Source organism: Pelophylax lessonae (genome assembly GCF_965119305.1).
Source record: "Pelophylax lessonae genome assembly, chromosome: 8".
Taxonomy (NCBI): Eukaryota; Metazoa; Chordata; class Amphibia; order Anura; family Ranidae; genus Pelophylax; species Pelophylax lessonae.
The window spans coordinates 251373989-251396687 of NC_138775.1; the positions used below are offsets into that span (position 1 = coordinate 251373989).

Consider the following 22699-nt stretch of genomic DNA (forward strand, 5'->3'; position numbering starts at 1 on the left):
TTAGCCTTTAAGTTTGGCACTGTATTCTTTAGGTCATATGAATGCCATCATCTACATTGTTACCTTCCTCATTATAGGGCTCAGTTGAATTAGTAGTGTTCAATATGCCCTTTCCAAGAGGGGAGGAAAGAGCCTACATTTGGGACTTTGTGCCTACATCCTAACAGTTTATATATGTTGAATGAATGAACTCCTACAAATGAAAATGAAAATAAGCATTATGGATTCGGTTATCTTTATAAGTACCCCAGAGATGAAGGACATCATGAAATAGTGTCGATCCTCAATCTCTACAGTGATAGGTGTTCCACAAGTGACAGGCCAGTGTGTTGAGAGGCTACAAAGCAATGATCGTATTATCTGAACTGGCAGCGAGTCGAAATAGTCTGAGTTCTGGCAGTTCTGGGGAAGACAGATAAACAACAGGAACCATGGAAGCAGGGCTGAGGTCAGGAGAATGAAACTGACGGACCAGAAGTTGAAAGCCAAAACTTTTAGAAGACCAAGCCTAAAAACAGAATACAGAGGCTGGGTTGCAAAAATTCTAGATTTCTTATAGATCCGCTCTTTTGCATTTTTTATTTTATAATTGTGAGCTGCACAATTGGCAAGGTTACAGTTTGTAATAAAACTCCATTTTTTTCTCACTCTTGGGTGGAGCAGCATTGTGTGTAAAGGCTAGATAAGCCATTCTCAAACAGGGTTCCCCAAGAGGAGGCTAGGGGTTCCTTGAACTGTTGCTAATTGACCTCCCATTTGATGATGTCTCTATAGCTCCAGGTCCAACACCACTTGGCAGAGCTATTAAAATGGCTGCACGGGTGGCCATCTGATCACCACTGTAAGTTGGGACATTCTTCCCACTAATCACCAATTTAAGCCGACATTTCCCAATGACCTCCAATAGACTAGTCTTCGTTGGGGTTGCACAAGACCTGGAAATTATTTCAAGGGTTCTTCTGGGGTAGAATGGGTGAGAAAAGCTGGCTTAGATGTTTGCTTGAAAATCACTGATCTGAAACGCTGCAAAAGTTTTTTTTCCCAATAAAGGCCCATAAATATGGAAAAACATGTTATGGGAAGCTCAAGTCACGTAGTATTTGCACCTGTACTTTAGCTCTAAAGCCAGTCATTATTTCTGTCTTTAAGAGCTGTAGATAAATACTGAATTTTTCTGGTGATCTGTGAAGGCAGATAAAATACAAGTTCAGCCTGTGCCTAGCAGAGAAGAATGTACATGCAGAGACATAGTTCTCAGCTATATATCACTATGGAATAATATACAGGGGGATTGTGACTAACATCCTGTGTCTGCTGCTTGCATGACACCTGCATCGGGCTGTCTGCCAACACCAAACCTAACACCTATCATTAAAGGGAACCTGGACCGAGAAAATACAAAAAATTGTCTGGCATTACTGAACCCTCCTTTAGAAAATGCAAGTTGTTAGGCTGCTATATTTATTTGTTGGCCTCAGTCACATTTGAATCACTGACTCAAGTCTTCACTTTTTATACAATTTATTTTAGCTGAAGTTTAGGTATGACAATTTTTACATGCAGTTACATGACAGTTACGTGACTCAGCTTGGACCAATATAAGCATGTATGTGCCGTGGGATCCCAGCAGAAGCTGGAAATCACTGTAGAAGGCACCAGTATATGGTGATTGCTTCTGGCTTCCCAATCCCTTGCTGAGTGGCTGCCCTGCTGCTTACTGAACACAGGAGGCTGCTCACTCAGCATGGGCGCCATTCAGAGAACACTTTGTATTTTCTCAGTGCATTAAAGTGTTCTCTGACTGGATGAGGTTGGGATCTGCCCTGTATCTCCACCTTTTCCAATCAGAGAAAGCTTTGTATTCATTGAGAATATGCAAACTGTTCCCTGAATGGCAGCCATGCCAATTGAGTGGCCTCCTATGTGGGTTCCTGTGTTCACAATGTAGCAGGTCAGCTGCTTAGAACAGGAACCAGAAACTAGTAGAGGTCACTGGAGTAGCCGTGCCTACTACAGTAATTTCTAGCTTCCATGGGGATCCCACAGGTATGGCACATACATAATGTACTCACCTTGGTCCAAGCTGGACCAATGTAACTACAGAATCTCACAAAAGTGAGTACACCCCTCACATTTTCCTAAATATTTTTTTATATCTTTTCATGTGACAACACTGAAGAAATTACACTTTGCTACAATGTAAAGTAGTGAGTGTACAGCTTGTATAACAGTGTAAATTTGCTGTCCCCTCAAAATAACTCAACACACAGCCATTAATGTCTAAACCACTGGCAACAAAAGTGAGTACAACCCTAAGTCAAAATGTCCAAATTGGGCCCAAAGTGTCATTAATTTGTGTGGCCACCGTTACTTTCCAGCACTGCCTTAATCCTCTTGGGCACGGAGTTCACAAGAGCTTCAGAGGTTGCCACTGGAGTCCTCTTCATCTCCTCCATGACGACATCACAGAGCTGGTGGATGTTAGAGGCCTTGCCCTCCTCCACCTTCTGTTTGAGGATGCCCTACAGGTGCTCAATAGGGTTTAAGTCTGGAGACATGCTTGGCCAGTCCATTACCTTTACCCTCAGCTTCTTTATCAAGGCAGTGGTCATCTTGGAGGTGTGTTTGGAGTCATTATTATGTTGGAATACTGCCCTGCGGCCCAGTCTCCGAAGGGAGGGGATCCTGCTCTGCTTCAGTATGTCACAGTACATGTTGGCATTCATGGTTCCCTCAATGAACTGTAGCTCCCCAGTGCCGGCAGCACTCATGCAGCCCCAGACCATGACACTCCCACCACCATGCTTGACTGTAGGCAAGACACACTTGTCTTTGTACTCCTCACCTGGTTGCTGCCACACACACTTGACACCATCTAAACCAAATAAGTTTATCTTGGTCTCATCAGACCACAAGACATGGTTCCAGTAACCCATGTTCTTAGTCTGCTTGTCTTCAGAAAACTGTTTGCGGGCTTTCTTGTGCATCATCTTTAGAAGAGGCTTCCTTCTGGGACAGCAGCCATTTAGACCAATTTGATGCAGTTTGCGGCGTATGGTCTGAGCACTGACAAGCTGACCCCCCACTCCTTCAACCTCTGCAGCAATGCTGGCAGCACTTATACATCTATTTCCCAAAGACAACCTCTGGATATGACGCTGAGCATGGGCAGTCAACTTCTTTGGTCGACCATTACGAGGGCTGTTCAGAGTGGAACCTGTCCTGTTAAACTGCTGCATAGTATTGGCCACCGTGCTGCAGCTCAGTTGCCATCTTGTCAATCTTCTTATAGCCTAGGCCATCTTTATGTAGAGCAACAATTCTTTTTTTCAGATCCTCAGAGAATTCTTTGCCATGAGGTGCCATGTTGAACTTCCAGTGACCGGTATGAGAGAGTGAGAGCGATAACACCAAATTTAACACACCTGCTCCCCATTCACATCTGAGACCTTGTAACACTAACAAATCACTTGACACCGGGGAGGGAAAATGACTAATTGGGTCCAATTTGGACATTTTCACTTAGGGGTGTACTCACTTTTGTTGCCAGTGGTTTAGACATTAATGGCTGTGTGTTGAGTTATTTTGAGGGGACAGCAAATTTACACTGTTATACAAGCTGTACACTCACTACTTTACATTGTAGCAAAGTGTAATTTCTTCAGTGTTGTCACATGAAAAGATATAGTAAAATATTTACAAAAATGTGAGGGGTGTACTCACTTTTGTGAGACATTGCAAGTAGTAAATGTCTAAATTTCAGCTTTACCAGTTTGGTACCTTTTTAAAGTCCCATGTTTTGCATAATATAGTTATGATAGGCCAGTGATGGCAAACCTTGGCACCCTAGATGTTTTGGAACTACATTTCCCATGATGCTCATGCGCTCTGCAGTGTAAGTGAGCATCATGGGAATGTAGTTCCAAAACATCTGGAGTACCAAGGTTTGCCATCACTGTGATGGGCTAAGACTTACTTCACAGGGGTGATTACATGCATACACTGAATTCCAGTGGCAAGGATCAGCAGATTCTTGAAGCTGGGACAACAGGTGAACAGCAGTGGCCACTCAGCCTGTATAAAGTAATGACAGGCTGAGAGGAGCCGTTGCTGTTCATGTGTTTGTATTTCCATCTGTCTTTGTCTGTGTCCATGGTCATTCATCTGTCATTAACAGCTGGATGTGCAGATACATGCAAACAGCGACCTTGCAGCCCATCATTTACCTTGTATAAGCTGAGCGGCCGCTGCTGTTTAAATATACCGTACTTCTCATCAAAGCCCCAAGAATCTGCTGATTCTTGCTGCTGGAATCCAGTGTATGCATGTAACCACCCGAGTAAAGGAGGCCTTATGAATCTGATACCTGGATTAAATGCCAGTCCATTTATAATACTTTATAGCTGTTATAAAGAAAACAAAACATTTTTTTTGCATTCCTGTGCACATTAAAATATGTGGGCTGCCATTGCTGAGCTCCTTCACAAATTGCTAGTTGTCTTTCTGACTCTGGATTGAGAACAAGCATGCAGCAGATAAAGTCAGAACAGCTAATCTGCATATTTGTTCTGAGTCAATGATTTTGGAAAAGCCGGATACCAACTTTACGATCAGACAAGCACATAAGGTAACTTATGAGTCATTTGGGGATGGCTATGGAATGTGTCTGGACCTGTCACATGGCCGTATGTAAAGTAGAGTAAGATGGTGAAAGAGGTGGCTGTCCTCACTCTACTCTCCCCAGACCTGCCATAGTGCCATGTACAACATGAATAGTTCTGAACCATTTTGTTAGGATTGTGATAGTGACCACTTTTTTTTACCATGTTGTCACTGTCTGCTTCAGTGGTGCTGAACTTGGATCCTCCAGGTCTTCAGGAGCATGTTTCTCAAATCTTTTTACAGATCTGTAGATGAGATCATTTGTGCTGCCTTTATGAGTTATCATTTAAAGCTGAACCCTTGGCAGTTATGCAGGGATTACATATCATTAAACCCTGACCCCAACATCATTTTTTTAACCTCCAGAAGATCTATTGCTGTGTTAGACTCCACTGAGGAGATTTACCCTCTCTCTCCCAACGACTCCCCTTTCACACCAGGAGAAGAAATTATGGGAATGGGATCAATGGAAGACAGGAAAACAAACCTAAAAGAGATTCTATTCTTTAAAAAAAAATTGTATTTTCCTTGTTATCACCACATTGAAGACATTTAACACTGACTAACCTTCTGAGGACTGATTGGCTGCAACCACTGTTGGAAAAAATTGGTCCAACATGTCCCTTTAACCGAAGTCAGGTAAACAATCAACTTTTGTTGTGCAGGGGAGCCCAAACACTGATCAAAACTTGGCTGGTCCCTGCTGGACTAGTCAAATTTTGATTATTATTATTATACAGGAGTTATATAGTGCCAACAGTTTGTGAGGCGATGTACAATATGAAGGCAGATAGTACAGTTACAATACAATTCAATGCAGGAGGAATCAGAGAGTCCTGCTCATTAGAGCTTACAATCTAGGAGGGAGGGTCTAGTGATTAAAAAGGTATTAACTGTGGGGGATGAGCTGATGGAGAAAATAAAAAGTACAGTTGTTAGGTGGAGGCAGGATAGGCTTCCCTTGAAGAGAAGGGTTTTCAGGGACCGTTTAAAAGCAGATAGAGTAGGAGATAATTGGACAGATTGGGGTAGGGAGTTTTAAAAGATGGGAGAGGCTCAGAAAAAGTCCTGGAAGTGAGCTTCGGAGGAGGTGACGAGGGAGCTAGAGAGCAGGAAGTCTTGATCAGAGTTTGATCATTTTACAGAAAAGTGCTTGTTGAGCTGCCAAAAATTCACTTACCTCTTAAACTCTGCTGTGGGCTGACAACACACAAAATTATTGTTGACTAAGTGGTGCCAGCCCTGCCCATCGTCTTTTGCTAAACTACTCAAAGCCCTTCTACACTCAGATTTATACAACATAAATACTAATCATTTTATAGTCCAAGATAAGTACAAGGAGGACTGTTTGATATAACATTTGTAATGTGCGAAGGTCAAAGGACAGCTCTGAATTTCTGGCAAGGTTAAAGTGGTTCTAATGGCTCAAGGTTTTTTTTACCTTCATGCATTCTATGCATGAAGTTAAAAACCCTTCTGTTTGCAGCATCCCCCCCAGCCCCCCTAATACTTATGGGCCGATCTTGATCCAGCTATGTCAGTCATGTCCAAAGTCCGGCCCGCGGGCCAGTTGCGGCCCGTCCTTTAGTTTCATACGTCCCCCAGAGACACCGCTGACTTTTGTCAATGTCTTTCTCTGAGACATCTCACATCCCTGCCCGATGCCGACGCAATGGCTCGGGGGTGGGGCCTCTGGCCTCCCCCGGCAGCTCGGCTGCTCCCGAGTCCCGCCGAGTCCCGTTCCGCCCCCCACTCTGCTCTATCTGGCTGGCGCCGCCCACGACTGCACAGGAGTGCAGAATGAATTTGAAAACTGCATTCCTTCTCTCCTTCACCGCACACAGCCACCTGTACAAGCCGACCGAGGATCTTGTGGAGCTGACCGAGGAGGTGTCATCTCTACTTCCTGTTTATGTAAGTGTGATTTTATTCATAAAGCACTGATGCTTTTTAATTCATATATATATATATATATATATATATACATATATATATATATATATATATATATATATATATATATAGTCGGCCCCCACGCATGTTTACTTCATCAAGTCTGGCCCTCTTTGAAAAAAGTTTGGACACCACTGAGCTATGTGCACGAGAGCCTCAGCTCTCTGGGGACTCTCCTTCCTTATTGGCTGAGACAGCAGTATGAGCCATCGGCTCCCGCTGCTGTCAATCACAGCCAGTGAGGCAATGAGGAGAGAGAGGAGTGGTGCCGCTGCTCCGAGTGCAAATGAACACATAGAGCAGTGTACTCCGGTTTCCCCATAGTAAGCTGTTTTCTCTGGGGGTCGGGGGGGAGGGGCCAGGTGCCCTGGCGGGGGACCCCAGAAAAAGAGGATCAGGGCTGCTCTGAGCAAAACTACTGTACAGAGCAGGTAAGTATAATAGTTTTTTTTTTTTTAACTTTCCTTAAATATCGCTTTAACAAAAAGTGAGAAAATAAAAGCAGTTCAAAGTTAGGGTTTACGTATTCTTAATTGAAGCTAGTGTAAGTACCAGAATCTGTCTTGATTTTTGCCTCCTGCCTCCATTCTTTAATACAGCTCAAACCAGGAAAGGAAGGGGAAGCACTAGGAGGGGGGGCACTAAAACACTAAAATCAGGCTCTGCTGCATGCACATGCGATGACAGGAAACATGCTGACAGGAGAAAAGAGTAAATCTAAGGATGACCTCATCAGTGTGCTGCTTCTCCAGTTATTAGGTTAGGGGCATGTTCTTGACCAAACTGTGCTGCTGTGGCTGCAGTGAAGGTCAAGAACCTGGCAGGGTTTTCTGGATTACAAAACTGACTGTATAGTTACATATTATTCTGCAGGTAAAATAGTTGATATACCGTGCTTCCCTAAATAAAAGCCCGGGTCTTCTAATAATTTTAGGTACAAAAAATGCATTAGGGCTTATTTTTAGGGGAAGATGTCTTATTTGTCCCCTGTCTTTTCTCCCCCTCTCCCTCCCTGTCAGCTCAGGAGTCAGCATCTCTAATCTCCAAAATTAACTCTAATTAAAGTCCTTGTAAAATCATTTAATCCGCTCTGTAAATGGATTATATAATGTTCAGTGTGTGTCTTTATATAATGTTGTAGAAAATACCTTATTTACAGCGCCGCTGGGCGCTCACATGACCCATAGGAGTCGGAGCTCTTCTTTCCTGCTCTGAGCACTGCCGAGGGAGATGCTGAGATCCCCGCTGACGTCAGCACTGCTCCGAGCACTGTGGGGGGGGGCCATTGAAATCAGCTGGGAGGAGGAGGAGAACTCCAGCAAGTCACATGAGCGCCCAGCAGCGCTGTAAATAATGTGTTTTCTACAATCATGAAACATAAAGACACACACGGGACATTATATAATACTTTTACAGTGCAGATTACATGATTTTACAAAGATTTTAACTAGGGCTTATTTTCGGGGAAACACGGTATATGTATTTGAACATTGATTAGTTGTTTGGCTGTTGTTTAGCTGTAGAACTTGTGCCTCAATATGGTGGTGGATAAAACTTGAACTGTAAATGAACATTCAGGATTAGAGCTTTTGAAGCAGAAAAGCAGTAAACCGGTGTTCGGCCGAAAACTCCAACTTGCCAAAATCTCCAACCACGTCACTCTCTGTGACTATACAGCGGCAGTAATTGGAGATTTAGATGAGTTGTGGTTTTCGCAGACCACCGGCTGCCTGTACACTATGGTACAGGCTATAATGACTGGACATTGTTAGTAACGCCCGCTACTAACCAACAACATGGCCGCCTCCGAGGCAGCAACAACTTTTTTCCTCCTTACCTGGTGTTCTGTGAGAAGGGGTAACTGTTCGTGTATCCGAGTGTACAGGCTGTCGGTGGTCTGTGAAAACAGAAACCCATCGAAATCTCCAATTATTGCTGCTGTAGAGTCACCTAAAGTGACGTGGTTGGAGATTTTGGCGAGTTGGAGTTTTCGGCAGAACACCAGCATTTGATAGTTGAGAACAAATGTGCAATTTTTTAAATGGCATAAATGGTAAACCTGGACACAACCCAGGTATATATGCAGCAGAAGAGAGAGAGGTTTGTATTATTATTATACAGGATTTACAGTATATAGCACCAACAGTTTGCGCAGCGCTTTACAATGTGAGGGAAGACAATACTGTTACAATACAATTCAATACAGGAGGAATTAGAGGGCCCTGCTCGTTAGAGCTTACAATCTAGAAAGACTTAAAATTATTTTGTATCCCACTGCAATACTGCAGTACTAATCCCATGGATTTTTCTTCCTAATATCAGCATGTGTCAAAGCTGAATTCTAGGCAGATTTCAAAGACAAACATTGAAGCAGCTCCACATTTATTATTATATCATAAAAAGAGAAGTTTGGTTATAAAAACAGTAAATACAGTATGTATACTCAACTAGGTAGAGGCAGAATTGATCTGTTGCTGCATCTTTCCCCCGTTGGCTCTAAGAGCCGGTTCACATTTGTGGGAGTGCGGCGATCGCATGTAATTCGGAGCGCACTGCTCCTTCATTACATGCGATCGGATGTGCGGATGCGAATTCAGCCATACACTTTGTATGGCTGAATTCGCACTGCACCCGCACAAAAGACGCACAGGACCCTTTTTTCCAGCCGCATCAGGATCGGATCGCACAGTGGTTCACACTTGTGCGATCCAATCCTGTGCGAACTGTCAGATCGCACTGCAATATACGATCAAACTGGTGGTGTCGTTAACATTTCATTGACACCCCCTGTGTATCGCATATGGCAGTGTGAACTGCCAGATGTGCGTTTGCGATGCAGGAACAGGCTGCGAATTTGGAGCCTTCCCGCATCGCACAAGTGTGAACCGGGACTCAGACCGAGAACTGAGCGATCAGACACCACTGATTGCTCAGTTCTCAGTCTTCAGGCTGCAGAGAGCCGGTGACTGTCAGTCTCCTGCTCTCTGCTCTGCCCCTCCAGCTCACACTGGAGTGCAGGGCTGTGGAGGGGGCAGGAGCAGCTGGGTCAGGCTCTTAGCCACTCGCTGAGAGGCTGAGAAAGCTGCCAGTTCAGGCATCTGGATGGATCCCGATCTTTTCAGAGCCTAGACCAGCTCTATGAAGTCAGCCAACAGTTGGCTTTCAAACAGTGATCCCCAGGAGAAGTACAGCCAAAATAGGTTTAAATATATTTTTAAATGTAACTTGTGTATGTATCTGAATTTGGATTGGTTTTAGCTTCTTGCAGTCCCTGCAAAGAGGAGCTCAGACTGGGAGAGGGAGAAGCAGCACAAGGAGTCAAGCAGTTGGTCCGCAGTGCCTATATGGGACAAACTGAGGGCAGAGGGCATTATAGCAGTGGCTGACAGGCATTCAGAAGTTGCTACTGCCCTGTTTTTTTTTATTGCCGACATTACATTGTGGGGCTGCTTTTGGCTCGCGGTTGCAAAGTGGCCCCATTGAATTTAACCACTTGCCGACTGCCTAACGATGATTTACGTCGGCAGTCAGCCCCTCACAGGCAAAGTGACGTAGATCTACGTCGCTAGCCTGTAGGGGCCTAGGGAGCGAGTGCGCGCCCCTGGAGGCGCACTCCCGCGTGGTCACGGACCCCCCCGCGCGGGTCCGCCGGTCATTCTGCGATCGCCGCTGCAGAGGGAGAAAGTCAGGCGGCTAGTGTAAACAAGCCGCCTGTCATTCTCCCCTGTGTAGAAACAATGATCACACGGTTCTACTATGTAGGACCGTTGATCATTGTTCCTACAGCCCAAGCCACAGCCAATCACAGTTAGAATCACGCCCCTAGGGACACACACAGCCCCTCCCTCTCAAAAAAAGTTAACCCCTTCACTGTCAGTGTAATTTTACAGTAACAGTGCATATGTATAGCACTGATTACTGTAGAAATGTCACTGGTAACCCCAAAAGTGTCAAAAATGTCAGTCAAGGGTCCGATCTGTCTGCCCAAATGTCGCGGTCCCGCAAAAAAAATCGCAGATCGGCGCCATTACGTGTTAAAAAAAAAAACAACAAAAATGACAAAAATCTTTCCCTTTGTTAGTAAACGCGATAAATTCTCCGCAAACCAATCAAAATACGCCTTTTGCGATTTTTTTCCACCAAACATATGTAGCATAAAACAAATTGGCCGAAAATGTTAAAAATTTTTGATTTTTTTCATTTTTTTGGGGGGGTATTTCATATAAAAAAATTTGAAAAATATTGTTATTTTTGCAAAATTGACGCTCTTTTTTTGTTTATAGCGCATGATCAAAAAATCGCACGGGTGATCAAATACCGCCAAAAGAAAGCTCTGTTTGTGGGAAAAAAAGGACGTCAAATTTGTTTAGGTACAGCCTCGCACGGCCGCGCAATTGTCCGTTAAAGTCACGCAGTGCCGAATCGCAAAATACCCCCTGGTCAGGAAGGGGGTAAAATCTTCCAGGGCTTAAGTGGTTAATGGGCGAATTTGACAGGTGGGACTGCCTGTCAAATACTGCAGCTTGAATAAAAAATCTGCTTAGCAATGCATCGCACCCATGGCATGTGTACAGCCCTGTCAGGCTGTATTGTTAGAATTCTGGAACTTGGGACATTGGACATTGCTGTACTAATGAAAGGAAACATGTAATTCCATTACTGAAGAAAAGGGAATCGCCTAATGAAAAAAAAAACAAAATGGCAAAGCCAGCATAGTAACCATAAATCTTTATAAATAGGCCTTCTGGTGTACACAGTGGGACAGTTCAGGAGCTGAAATGTGATCCGGTTAATGGTCTGTACAAGTTACATTTATTTATTGATCTAGATAATTTGTGAATATTGAAAGCCCACCATTTCCTTGCAGAAAATAAACTGGCATTCCACAGTCCTCAATAGGGATCAGTGTGTTCTGTGTAGCATTGAATGCCTGGACTTTTTTTCAGCTGAAAGTAGGATCTTTGAGTCTGCTCTCTGTGATCTTCCTGCAAGCTTAGAAGGTGTTGATAATTGATAGTTTGGGATTTAGACTTCGAGACACTGGAGCTTACTCATTCCTAGACTCTCACTAACATGCCTGTTTTTCTCTGTTTCTCAAGGGTCCTCCAGGTCCTCCCGGTTTACCAGGTCCCCCAGGGAAAAGAGGTCCAAGGGTGAGTAATTGGCATATCACGTTTCACATCTGTTTTCTTCTTACTACCTGCTAATAGATTTCATTTCATTTATCCTTGTTGAACAGAACACACTTACAGATCTTTGTAGAGATGAGTTTTTAAACACTGGAATGTATGACTTGACGGAAAGTCTAAGTGGTGACTGTGTGATTTTGGCATGTAAAGTTTTTTTTTTTTTTACAACATAAATTAAAGTTTACCTGTCAGCGGATTGAGATTAGAGGTTTTTATTTAACCTAAAGGACTGCAGAACATAAATTACACATCTTTTTAATGCAAAAGTGCTTTTAGCAATATTAATGGATAAATATGTAAAAATATAAAGGAACATATCCAACTGAGTAGCAAAAATGGAGCTGGTGAAGTGAAAATCATTTGTTGCGGTCCCATTGGTTCGTCAAATGGACTACAAATGCCTAAGAATGGTGGCTTAATGGGGCTTTTAATATACTTTAATAAAGCCACAAGACCCCATGTAAAATATATGTGTATAGAGTATATATATATATATATATATATATATATATATATATATATATATATACATACAGTGGATATAAGAAGTCTACACAGCCCTGTTAAAATGTAAAGTTTCTGTAATGTAAAAAAATTAGACAAAGATAAATAATTTCGATAATTTTTCCATCTTTAATGTGACCTATAAACTGTACAACTCAGCTGAACAAGAAATTGAAATCTTTTAGGTGGAAGGAAGTAAAAATAAAAAACTAAAATATTATGCTTGCATAAGTGTGCACACCCTTAAACTAATACTTTGTTTAACCACCTTTTGATTTTAATACAGCACTCTTTTTGGGGCGAGAGTCTATCAGCAATGCACATCTTAACTTGGCAATATTTGCCCACTCTTCTTTGCAAAAACAGTCCAAATCTGTCAGATTTTTAGGGCATCTCCTGTGCACAGCCTTCTTTAGATCACAACACATGTTTTCAAATCGGATTCAGGTTTGGGCTCTGGCTGGGCCATTCCAAAACTTTAATCTTCTTCTGGTGAAGCCATTCCTTTGTAGATTTGGATGTATGCTTTGGGTTGTTTTCATGCTGAAAGATGAAGTCCCTCTTTATTTTCAGCTTTTTAGCAGAAGCCAGAAAGTTTGGTGCCAACACTGACTGGTATTTGGAACTGTTCATAATTCCCTCTACCTTGACTAAGGTCCCTGTTGCAGCTGGAGAAAAACAGCCCCCAAGTATGATGCTGACACCACCATGCTTCACTGTGGGTATGATGTTCTTTTGGTGATGTGCAGTGTTTTTGCGCCAAACATATCTTTTGAAATTATGACCAAAAAGTTCAACCTTGGTTTCATCAGACCATAACACATTTTCCCGCATGCTTTTGGGAGACTTCATGTTTTTCTTCATAAGAAAAGGCTTCCATCTTGCCACTCTACCCCATAGCCCAGACATATGAAGAATACGGGAGATTGTTGTCACATGTACCACACAGCCAGTACTTGCCAGATATTCCTGAAGCTTTAATGTTGCTGTAGGCCTCTTGGCAGCCTCCCTGACCAGTTTTTTTCTTGTCTTTGCATTCATTTTGGAGGGACGTCCAGTTCTTGGTAATGTCACTGTTGTGCCATATTTCCTCCACTTAATGATGAGTTACTGTGTTCCATGGTATATCTAATGCCTTGAAAATTGTTTTGTGCCCTTCTCCTGACTGATACTTTTTAACAATCCCTCTGAGATCCCTCTGATGCTTTGGAAGCTCTCTGTGGACCGTGGCTTTTGCTGTAGGATGAGACTAGAAAAATGTCAGGAAAGACCTACTAGAACAGCTGAACTTTATTTTGGGTTAATCAGAAGCACTTTAAATGATGGCAGGTGTGTACTGACTTCTATTTACTATGAGTTTAAGAGCCGGTTCACATAGGCGCGACCCGACTTGCCGGGGCGACCTGTGAAGTCGCGGTGCGCAGCTCGCAGCGCGACCTCGGAGCGGCATGCACGGACTTCATATCATTGAAGTCAATGCAGGTCGCCCCAAAGTAGTACAGGACCCTTTTTCTAAGTCTGAGCGACTTGTGTCGCTCCTATTAGAACGGGTCCTGTGCTAATCCTATGGCAGGCGACCCGCGGCGACTTGTCAGGCGGCCAGGTCGCCTGACAAGTCGCCCCAGTGTGAATCGGCTCTGAATGTGATTGCCTAATTCTGAACACAGCTACATTTTTATCAAATTTTTTTACATCACAGAAACCTGGCATTTTAACAGGGGTGTGTAGACTTTTTATATCCATTGTGTGTGTGTGTGTGTGTGTGTGTGTGTGTGTGTGTGTGTGTATATGTGTGTATATATATATATATATATATATATATATAAATTTTTTTTAGTTTTACTTGAAGTCTATTGAAAAGATTAAAGTTCATCTAAAACTCTATGAAGCTATTCTCTGGTATTTGTACTTATTTAATGTATAGAGGGGGTGTGGTGCTCTACAAAATCATGTAATAGCACAACTCATATATGCATTGATACTGGAATCCATTTGTAGCCCTATAGGACCCAATCTTCACCCTAGTGTTGCATAGGACTGTATAAATATGGGAGAGACCAGGACGTATTAATGATTACAGAGCTGCATTAATTGGTGCTAATCTGCATCAATGTTGACCTCTCTCTGGGCAGATATAAAAGACAAAAATGAATAGTAACAATTAATACATTAATAAAAATAAAACATTTTAAAGATAAGTGTAAGGGCCTTAAAGTGATTGTAAATTCTACTTTAAAAAAATAAAAAATAACAAACATGTTATACTTACCGCCTCTGTGCAGTTGGTTTTGCACAGAGCAGTCCAGGTCCTCCTCTTCTCGGGTCCCTTTTTTCTGCTCTTATCGAGTTCCCCCACAGCAAGCAGCTTGCAATGGGGGCACCCGAGCCAAGCTGCAGCTCTGTGTATCCATTCAGGCACAGAGCTGCTGTTCAGCCCTTCCCCCTCTCTCTCCTGATTGGCTAACTAGCTTTGATTAACAGCCGCGGGAGCCAATGGTGCCGCGGCTGTGTCTCAGCCAATTAGGATGGATAGTCTCGGACGGCCGAGGGACTTGTGGACATCGCTGGACAGAGAAGGACCTCAGGTAAGTATTAGAGGGGCCGAGGGGGGCTGCTGCACACAGAAAGCTTTTTATCTTAGTGCATAGAACCTTCTGACTTCACAACTCCTTTAATTTGACCTGCAGTCCCTTTAAAGCAGGACTGTGTGGGAGGAAGATGCCAATAAGTTCACGTGTGGACAATAAGCATGCTGATAGGAGGAGAAAACTGAGTGGCAGAGAAATGAGCTCATAACTGTGCTGCTTCTCTTTCACTCTTCAGTTATAGGCTGGGGTGGGCCCAGGATGACCTAGGTTTAGAGGAAGTGGTACAACAATAGTACTGCAGCGGAAATCTCTGGGTTGAAGGTGAAAAGGTTTGTTTTGTTATTAGTTTTATCTTGTTATTTTTGACTGGAGTTCTGCCCCCTCCCCAGAAGCACAAACTCCCTTTCCTTTGGTGCCCACAAGTAAGGAGCCCTGTGTAAGCTCCAAGACTCTCTAGCTGAAGCTAACAAAGAGATACGTAGCCTGTTTTCGCACTGCCCCATGACAGTTCTGGGTCAATCACCAATCACCGAGATCGTTACTTGAGAGGAAAGGGAGTGAGTTACATATTAGGTCATTTGTTTGCTCCTGGTAAATTAAAGAACAGTAGGGAAGTAAGGAATGTTTGGAAAGGATGTAAGAAACATATGTGCTGCAGAGGAAGGGACATTAAGGCTGTGCAACTTTTTTCCTCCTTTTAAAGTTAGTGTGATACCTTATTTTCAGTCTTATTTGCAGTCAGCAGGTGGCTCTTGGCTCCGTTTTACATTTTCCAGTTTCTCCTTACTTCCTGCTTGTTTATAGAGCTCAAAAGCTCAAGTTGGGACTTACATAGACCACGTTAATAAGTGTAATCTGTGACTCATCCCCCTCTCTTTGTATGGCTTTGTATAAGGTATCAATCCAAGACAGAGTGCCTAAAAGGGAACTGCCTATGCCATACTCTCTCTTTATAAAACCCATAGTACTGTGAAAATCCTTTGTCATGTAATATTGTCATATTATTATATATATATACAGTATATTGTCCCGTTTGTTATTTTCTCGGTAAACGGTACCGTCACTGCCCCTTGGGTCCTCCTGCCTTTGGAGGCTATGATGGAGAATCCCACTGCTGGGAATTTTACCTTTACCAAGGAGAAGGGATTGCTTATATCCTGTTGATGAGCTTTAAAATAAATTTCTGGTATGAATATTTTATACATAAATATTTCGTCCAGCTTGGACTAATGTATATACCATACCTGGCAGATGCTCCTGGAGACTGCAACTCAATGTAGAGATCACTACGCTAGTAATCTCCACTTGCTTCTGGGTCCCATGTCGAGTGGCTGCCCTGCTGCATTCTGAATACAAGTGGCCACTCATCACAGAAGCCATGAAGAGAAGGATTTGCATTTTCTGAATGAATGCAAATTGTTCTCTGATTGGAAGAGATGGAGAGTGTGATGTCATTGCCCCTCCCCTGCACCTCATCCAGTCAGAGAACCTTCGAAATGCAATGCAATCACCATGGTGCCTGTTCCAAGCTGCCAACCTCCTGTGTTTAGAATGCAGCCGCGAGTCGAGCTCGCTGGAGCGGCAGTGTCTGGTTCAGTGATTCTCAGCTTCTGGGGGCGTCGGCCAGAAATGATATATATATATATATATATATATATATATAGTTACATTGTTCCAAGCTGGACCAATATAACTATATATAAAAAATCCATACCAGGAATTCGTCTGTAAGCAGAGCTTGTCATTATGCTTTTCATAAATGCAGTGTAGTCCTGTACCATTGTTAGCTATTGATCAATGCAGGAAGTTTGTAGTTTATTGATACCTTTTTATTTGCAAGGATTTAGGACCTTCTATCCTTCCTCAGGCATTATACAGAGTGAGAATTGTACATTTAATTTACACTGAAGAGTACTTTAAGAAATATCTGTGGCAGATGGTCAGAACTGCAAATTCTATTTAGGATGTCTTTCCATTGGAGCACCCCTAGAGCTCTAAGAAGCCACAATGTTGTTCAACAGACCAGCAATCAAAATCAGAAATATCCCCCTAAGTTAGACCAGCGTTTCTTAACCTTTTTTTGTCAAGTCAACCTTTAAAATTATAGCCAATCTAAAGGAACGCTGAAAAATTATGAACAGTTTCGAGGCACCCCATTCTAAAATGCAAAAAAAATAATTCTAATAGTTTTACACAATGCAGCAGCATGCACGCGTAGGGCACCCAACTTTAGAGGTGATTTATTCTTCCAAAACAAATACACATTTGCACACTGGTAGTGACTAGTATTCCAATGTTTCTCTCTCTCCCTCGATTTCTGTCCATCAATCAGCTAATGCGACCCAGTGCTGAGGAAAAGGGGCAAAGGAGGGTCAAACAAGGATGCCATGGAGACATCAGACATCCTCCTTATCAACTGATGACGTTATTGGTTGTTAGGGTGCCAGTGTCTAGAAATTGGTAATGGTGCACAATGAAAACCTATGGCTTTGTGTAACTAAAAGTTAGGATTGGTCCACCTGCTGGCTTGATTTTTGAATAACTTTTTTGACATTTTGTCAAGTCACCCCTGAAGAACCCTCAAGTCACCCCAGGGTGCCCGGGCACCCTGGTTGAAAAAGGCTGAGTTAGACATCCTCAGCTCAAGATGATAATTTTGCGTAGTTTAATTCTTTCTAATCGTCTTTTTACCATCAACCGTAGAACTGCTTTATTTTCTCCTTCTCCTATTTTGGGTGTCTTTTTAGAGACATCCCCATGACTTTATTCCCCAAAGTGCCTATTGGATTCCTAAATTTAGAACATTTTTCCTCTACCCTGTATTTAGCACTGTTTGGTAATTGTGACGTTGTATAGTGAATTATAGTTTATGTTAATCTCTGTGCAGAAGCCTGGCGTGTTTCTATTTGAAGTGTAAAGAAATGTACATCTCTACTGTAATTAGATCTCTTATATTTTCAGTGGTTGGGGGTTACAGTCCTCTCGTTGTGTTTTGGTCCTCAAGGCCCCTTGAACAGTGCATGTTTTCGTCTCTCTTCACAGAACTCCAGGTGATCGAATAGGGCTCATTTACTTGTTAGTAAATGAGGTAAAGATATGTTTACCTTGATCAACCAGTCCAGTGCTAGTTCTAGCAAAATTCCAGGCAGATACACAGATGAGAGACATGTATAAAGCTGGATACACACTACAAATTTCTATAGATTTTTTCCTTTAGATTTACCAAAACCTTATAATATGAGGTGAGACCTAAACACTTTCAATGTGTATGCAACCAGGCAGGCCCTTCCACTACATAGTTGAAGGTAAATCTAAAAGAAATCAAACCACAAAAGTTGTATAGTGTGTATCCAGCTTAAGGGAGCTTTTTTTTACCTGTCAAAGAATTTTTTATTTTTGCATATCCAGTTTTGAGGTTTACACAGCTCTGCAACACTACACAGCCCTGGCAGAGGTGAGAACCTGATGAATTGGCACAGTCAGGTACTTACACTACTTTTAAAAAAGAAAAAATCATGCTGCATCTGTCCCCCTAAGACTGAGATCTGAGCGATCAAACTCCACTGATCGCCCAGTTCTCAGTGCTCCATGATAAAGGGTACAGTGTACAAGTTACAGCTTGTTGGTCCAGGCATATGGGTGGATCCCAATCATATAGTTATGATCTTTTCCCAGCCTGGACCGGCTGTGATATCAGCCGGCAGCATGCTTTAGCCGGCTGTCAGCTGAAAGCAAGTCACAGCAGTGCAGAATGAACTGCACTCCTGTGATCCACAGGAGAAGTACAGCCAAACAAGTTTTGGCTGTACTTCTCTTTTAATACTACAACGTATACTAATATTGTACAGCATTTATATTGCGCAGTTTGTGCAGCACTTTACAAAATAAAGTGCAACAGTACTTTTACAGTATAACTCAATATTAGGGTTCAGAGGACCCTGCTCCTGAGAGCCTACAATCTAAAAACAGATCTTCCTTTATTTGTGTCTTTTATATCTGCCTGGAGCTCAGCTTTAAATTTCCATCAGCCAAGACTGGTTTACCATGTTAAAGGCTAAGTTCACTTTTGTAAAAACAACAATTAATAAATGGCCGTCTTTTTGCAGGTAAAAAAATGTGCATGTATTTTTTTTTCTTAGGAGCCTGTAGAGCATTGGGTGCAATGTCAATCTCCTGTAGACTCTCAGTACAGCTGTCTGCCTGTACCTTCCATTGAGGCGGGCAGTTATTGAAAAGCAGGAAGAATCCACATACTCCACAGGCACTCATCAGTGCCGTCACAGTTCATCGAGAACTACAAGCCATCGGCTGCGGTGGGAGATGGGACTCCCCTGCCCACTGTCACATAGAGGGATCGGGGGGTTGCTGCTTTAGTAACAAATTACTTATTACTAAAAGTGAACTTATCCTTTAACTAACAATTTCACTTTGTATAGTGAATGGCCTGTACTCTCGTAAATCAACACCAATTAGTCTCTTCTAAAGTTATTGAAGATATTGGACTTAAAGTGTTACTAAACCCAATAATATAAAAAATGTTTATCAGCCCCCCGCACTGCCCACACCTTATAAATAATCCTTTTACATTAAAATACTGCAGCTATATACCTTGTTAGCTAATCTGTATACCACGGTAATGTGATACTCTGCAGGGTCTGCCCTAGTCCAGAGTGTTCATGTAGGAAGGAGATTTCCATGCCTCTTGAAATCCACTATAGCCTGTGTCCTCATGCTTTTATTGGAGGCAGATCATATATTAATCAAGATGTGACATTCTACCCACTGTGTTCCTTTTTAGTTACTGGGCAGAGGATTAATCACGTAAGTTACACAGTGAGTATAACAAGCATCTATAGACAGATTTTATGGTTGTGGGTTTAGTAACACTTTAAGAAAAATACAATGTAGAGTACTCAAATGTCGCTAGAAATACTGATCTGTAGAGCTGGACATTTTCAGATATTTTTTTTTAACAGATGAACAATGTTTTTGCATCTTTGCTTATATGCTTAAAGTGATACTAAATTATCTTTTTTTTTTTCCATTTAAAAATAACGCAAATCTCATAGTTAAAAACAAGAAAGTATAGGCGCTAGGTTGCTGTCCCACTTAGAGGAAGTGTATAGTCGCTGCTGTCCCAAACTCAAAATCCAGTGAGATCAGTAAAAGGCAACATCACCTGGGGATAAAGCGCTGTACCAGAGCACCTCTGGCACCGCCAAGACCCCACTCCGGCACCGGACCCATCACCGGAAGATGTGATCTCCTTTCACATGCATGCGGTTTCAGCACTTTCCTTTTCACACAGCTGAGCGGTCTCCCCAGGGGTCTTTTGAAGTGTCCTGGCACTCATGCAGACATCTCCCCCAGGTACATTCCATTGTTGGCAAAGCGTCTTGTGACCACAGTTTTCTCGTACACAACGTGGTATGTTCAATAAACTTAATTCAACCTTCTGTAGAATGGTGTTATAATTCTGCTCTGGTACAGCGCTTTATCCATAATTGTTGTTGACAAATGTCATACTTACCTGCTTTGTGCAGGGATTTTGCACAGAGCAGCCCCAATCCTCCTCTTCTCGGGTCCCTCACTGGCACTCCTGGCCCCTCCCTCCTGCCCAGTGCCCCCACAGGTACGGGCTTGCTATGGGGGCACCAGATCCGAGCTGCTGCTCTGTGTATCTATTCAGATATGGAGCTGTGGCTCTGCCACGCCCCTCTCTCTCCTCATTGGCTCACTGACTTTGATTGACAGCAGTGAGAGCCAATGGCGCCCTGCTGCTGTCTCAGCCAACGAAGAGGGAGAGTCTCGGATAGCTGAAACTCTCGTGCAACATTGCTAGTTCGAGATGGGGTTCAGGTAAGTATTAGGGGGGCTGAGGGGGCTGGTGCACAGACGTTTTTTTTTTTTATCTTAATGCATAGAATGCATTAAGATAGAAAACCTTCTGACTTTAGAACCACTTTAAGGACCTGTGTTGATGATCTTTTGTTTGCTTCAAGCAGATTTGCATTCCAGTACAAATCTTTAGGAATGCAGGTGAAATGCAGGTCAGAAGGAGGAGAACTGCGGATCAGATTATTCTCAGAAGTGTTTCAAACTGATGTCAAAGGAATGTCATCTACACAGACCCAAAGCCTGTAAATACTCAAGCAAATATATACAGTGGTTATAAAAAGTCTACACACCCCTGTTAACCACTTTACCACCGGAGGATTTTGCTGTCTTCCGTCCAGGCCACTTTTTGCGATTCGGCGCTGTGCGACTTCAACTGACAATTGCGCGGTCGTGCGACGCCGTACCCAAACGAAATTTACGTCCTTTTTTTCCCACAAACAGAGCTTTCTTTTGGTGGTATTTGATCACCTGTGCGATTTTTACTTTTTGCGCTATAAACAAAAAAAGAGCGTTTATTTTGAAAAAATAACAATATTTTTAACATTTTTTTATATGAAATTCCCCCCAAAAAAGATGTAAAAACCAATTTTTTAAAAAATTTTTGGCCAATTTGTTTTCTGCTACCTATGTTTGGTAAAAAAAATCACAATAAGCGTATTTTGATTGGTTTGCGCAAAAGTTATTGCGTTTACTAACAAAGGGAAAGATTTCTGTCATTTTTGGTGTTTTTTTTTTTAACGCGTAATGGCGGCGATCTGCGATTTTTTTTGTGGGACTGCGACATTGCGGCGGACAGATCGGACCCTTGACTGACATTTTTGACACTTTTGGGGTTACCAGTGACATTACTGCAGTAATCAGTGCTATACATATGCACTGTTACTGTAAAAATGACACTGGCAGGGAAGGGGTTAATTTTATTGGAGAGGGAGGGGTTAATGTATGCCTGGTGCTTACTGACGTGTAGGGGGGGAGGTGACTGAGTGAGTCATGGACAGATCGGATGTCCAGCTATGCTGAACAGTCCGATCTGTCACTCCCTGTCACTATGGAGATCCGCCCGCTTGTGTTTACACAGGCGGGCGGATCTCCACACTAGATCCCCGGCGATCGGGGCAGAGCAGCGGCGATCGCCGCTGCTCCTCCCCTGGCCCGACTCCCGCTGTGAATGAAAACAGCGGGAGCGAGCCTCCGGCGGCGCGCAAGCGCCGCCCAGAAGGGGGAGTGTCTGACGACGTTAATACTACGTCGTCAGACGATAACGAACCACTTTGCCGCAGTACTATTACCGTACTCAGTCGGCAAGTGGTTAAAATGTCAGGTTTCTGTGATGTAAAAAATTGAGACAAAGATAAATTATTTCAGAACTTTTTCCACCTTTATTGTGACCTATAAACTGTAATATTCTGTTGAACAACAAACTGAAATCTTTTAGGTAGAGGGAAGTAAAAATAAAAAACTAAAATATTATGGTTGCATAATTGTGCACCCCCTTAAACTAATACTTGTTTGAAGCACCTTTTGATTTTATTACAGCACTCAGTCGTTTTGGGTATGAGTTTAACAGCATGACATATCTTGACTTGGCAATATTTGCACACTCTTCTTTACAAAAACACTCCAAATGAAAGCCCTCTTCAGATCACCCTACAGATTTTCAATCGAATTCAGGTCTAGGCTCTGGCTGGCCATTCCAAAACTTTAATCTTCTTCTGGTGAAGCCATTCTTTTGTTGATTTGGTTGTATGATTTGGATCGTTGTCGTACTGAAAGATGAAGTTCCTGAAAGTTTTGTGCCAACATTGACTGGTATTTGGAACTGTTCATAATTCCCTCTACCTTGACTAAATAAATAAATACAGCCCCAAAGCATGATGCTGCCACCACCATGCTTCACTGTGGGTA

The 22699-nt window shown here is 42.7% G+C and overlaps 1 protein-coding gene across 1 annotated transcript in view; it reads left to right on the top strand.

Annotated features, from left to right (window-relative positions):
• The window catches only part of COL24A1 (collagen type XXIV alpha 1 chain), a 417206-nt gene that overhangs the window by 98692 nt on the left and 295815 nt on the right, over nucleotides 1–22699 (top strand). Inside the window, exon 4 of the mRNA XM_082265511.1 lies at nucleotides 11715–11768. Coding sequence (XP_082121637.1) covers nucleotides 11715–11768 — 54 coding nt within the window. The remainder of the gene's footprint in view (nucleotides 1–11714; nucleotides 11769–22699) is intronic.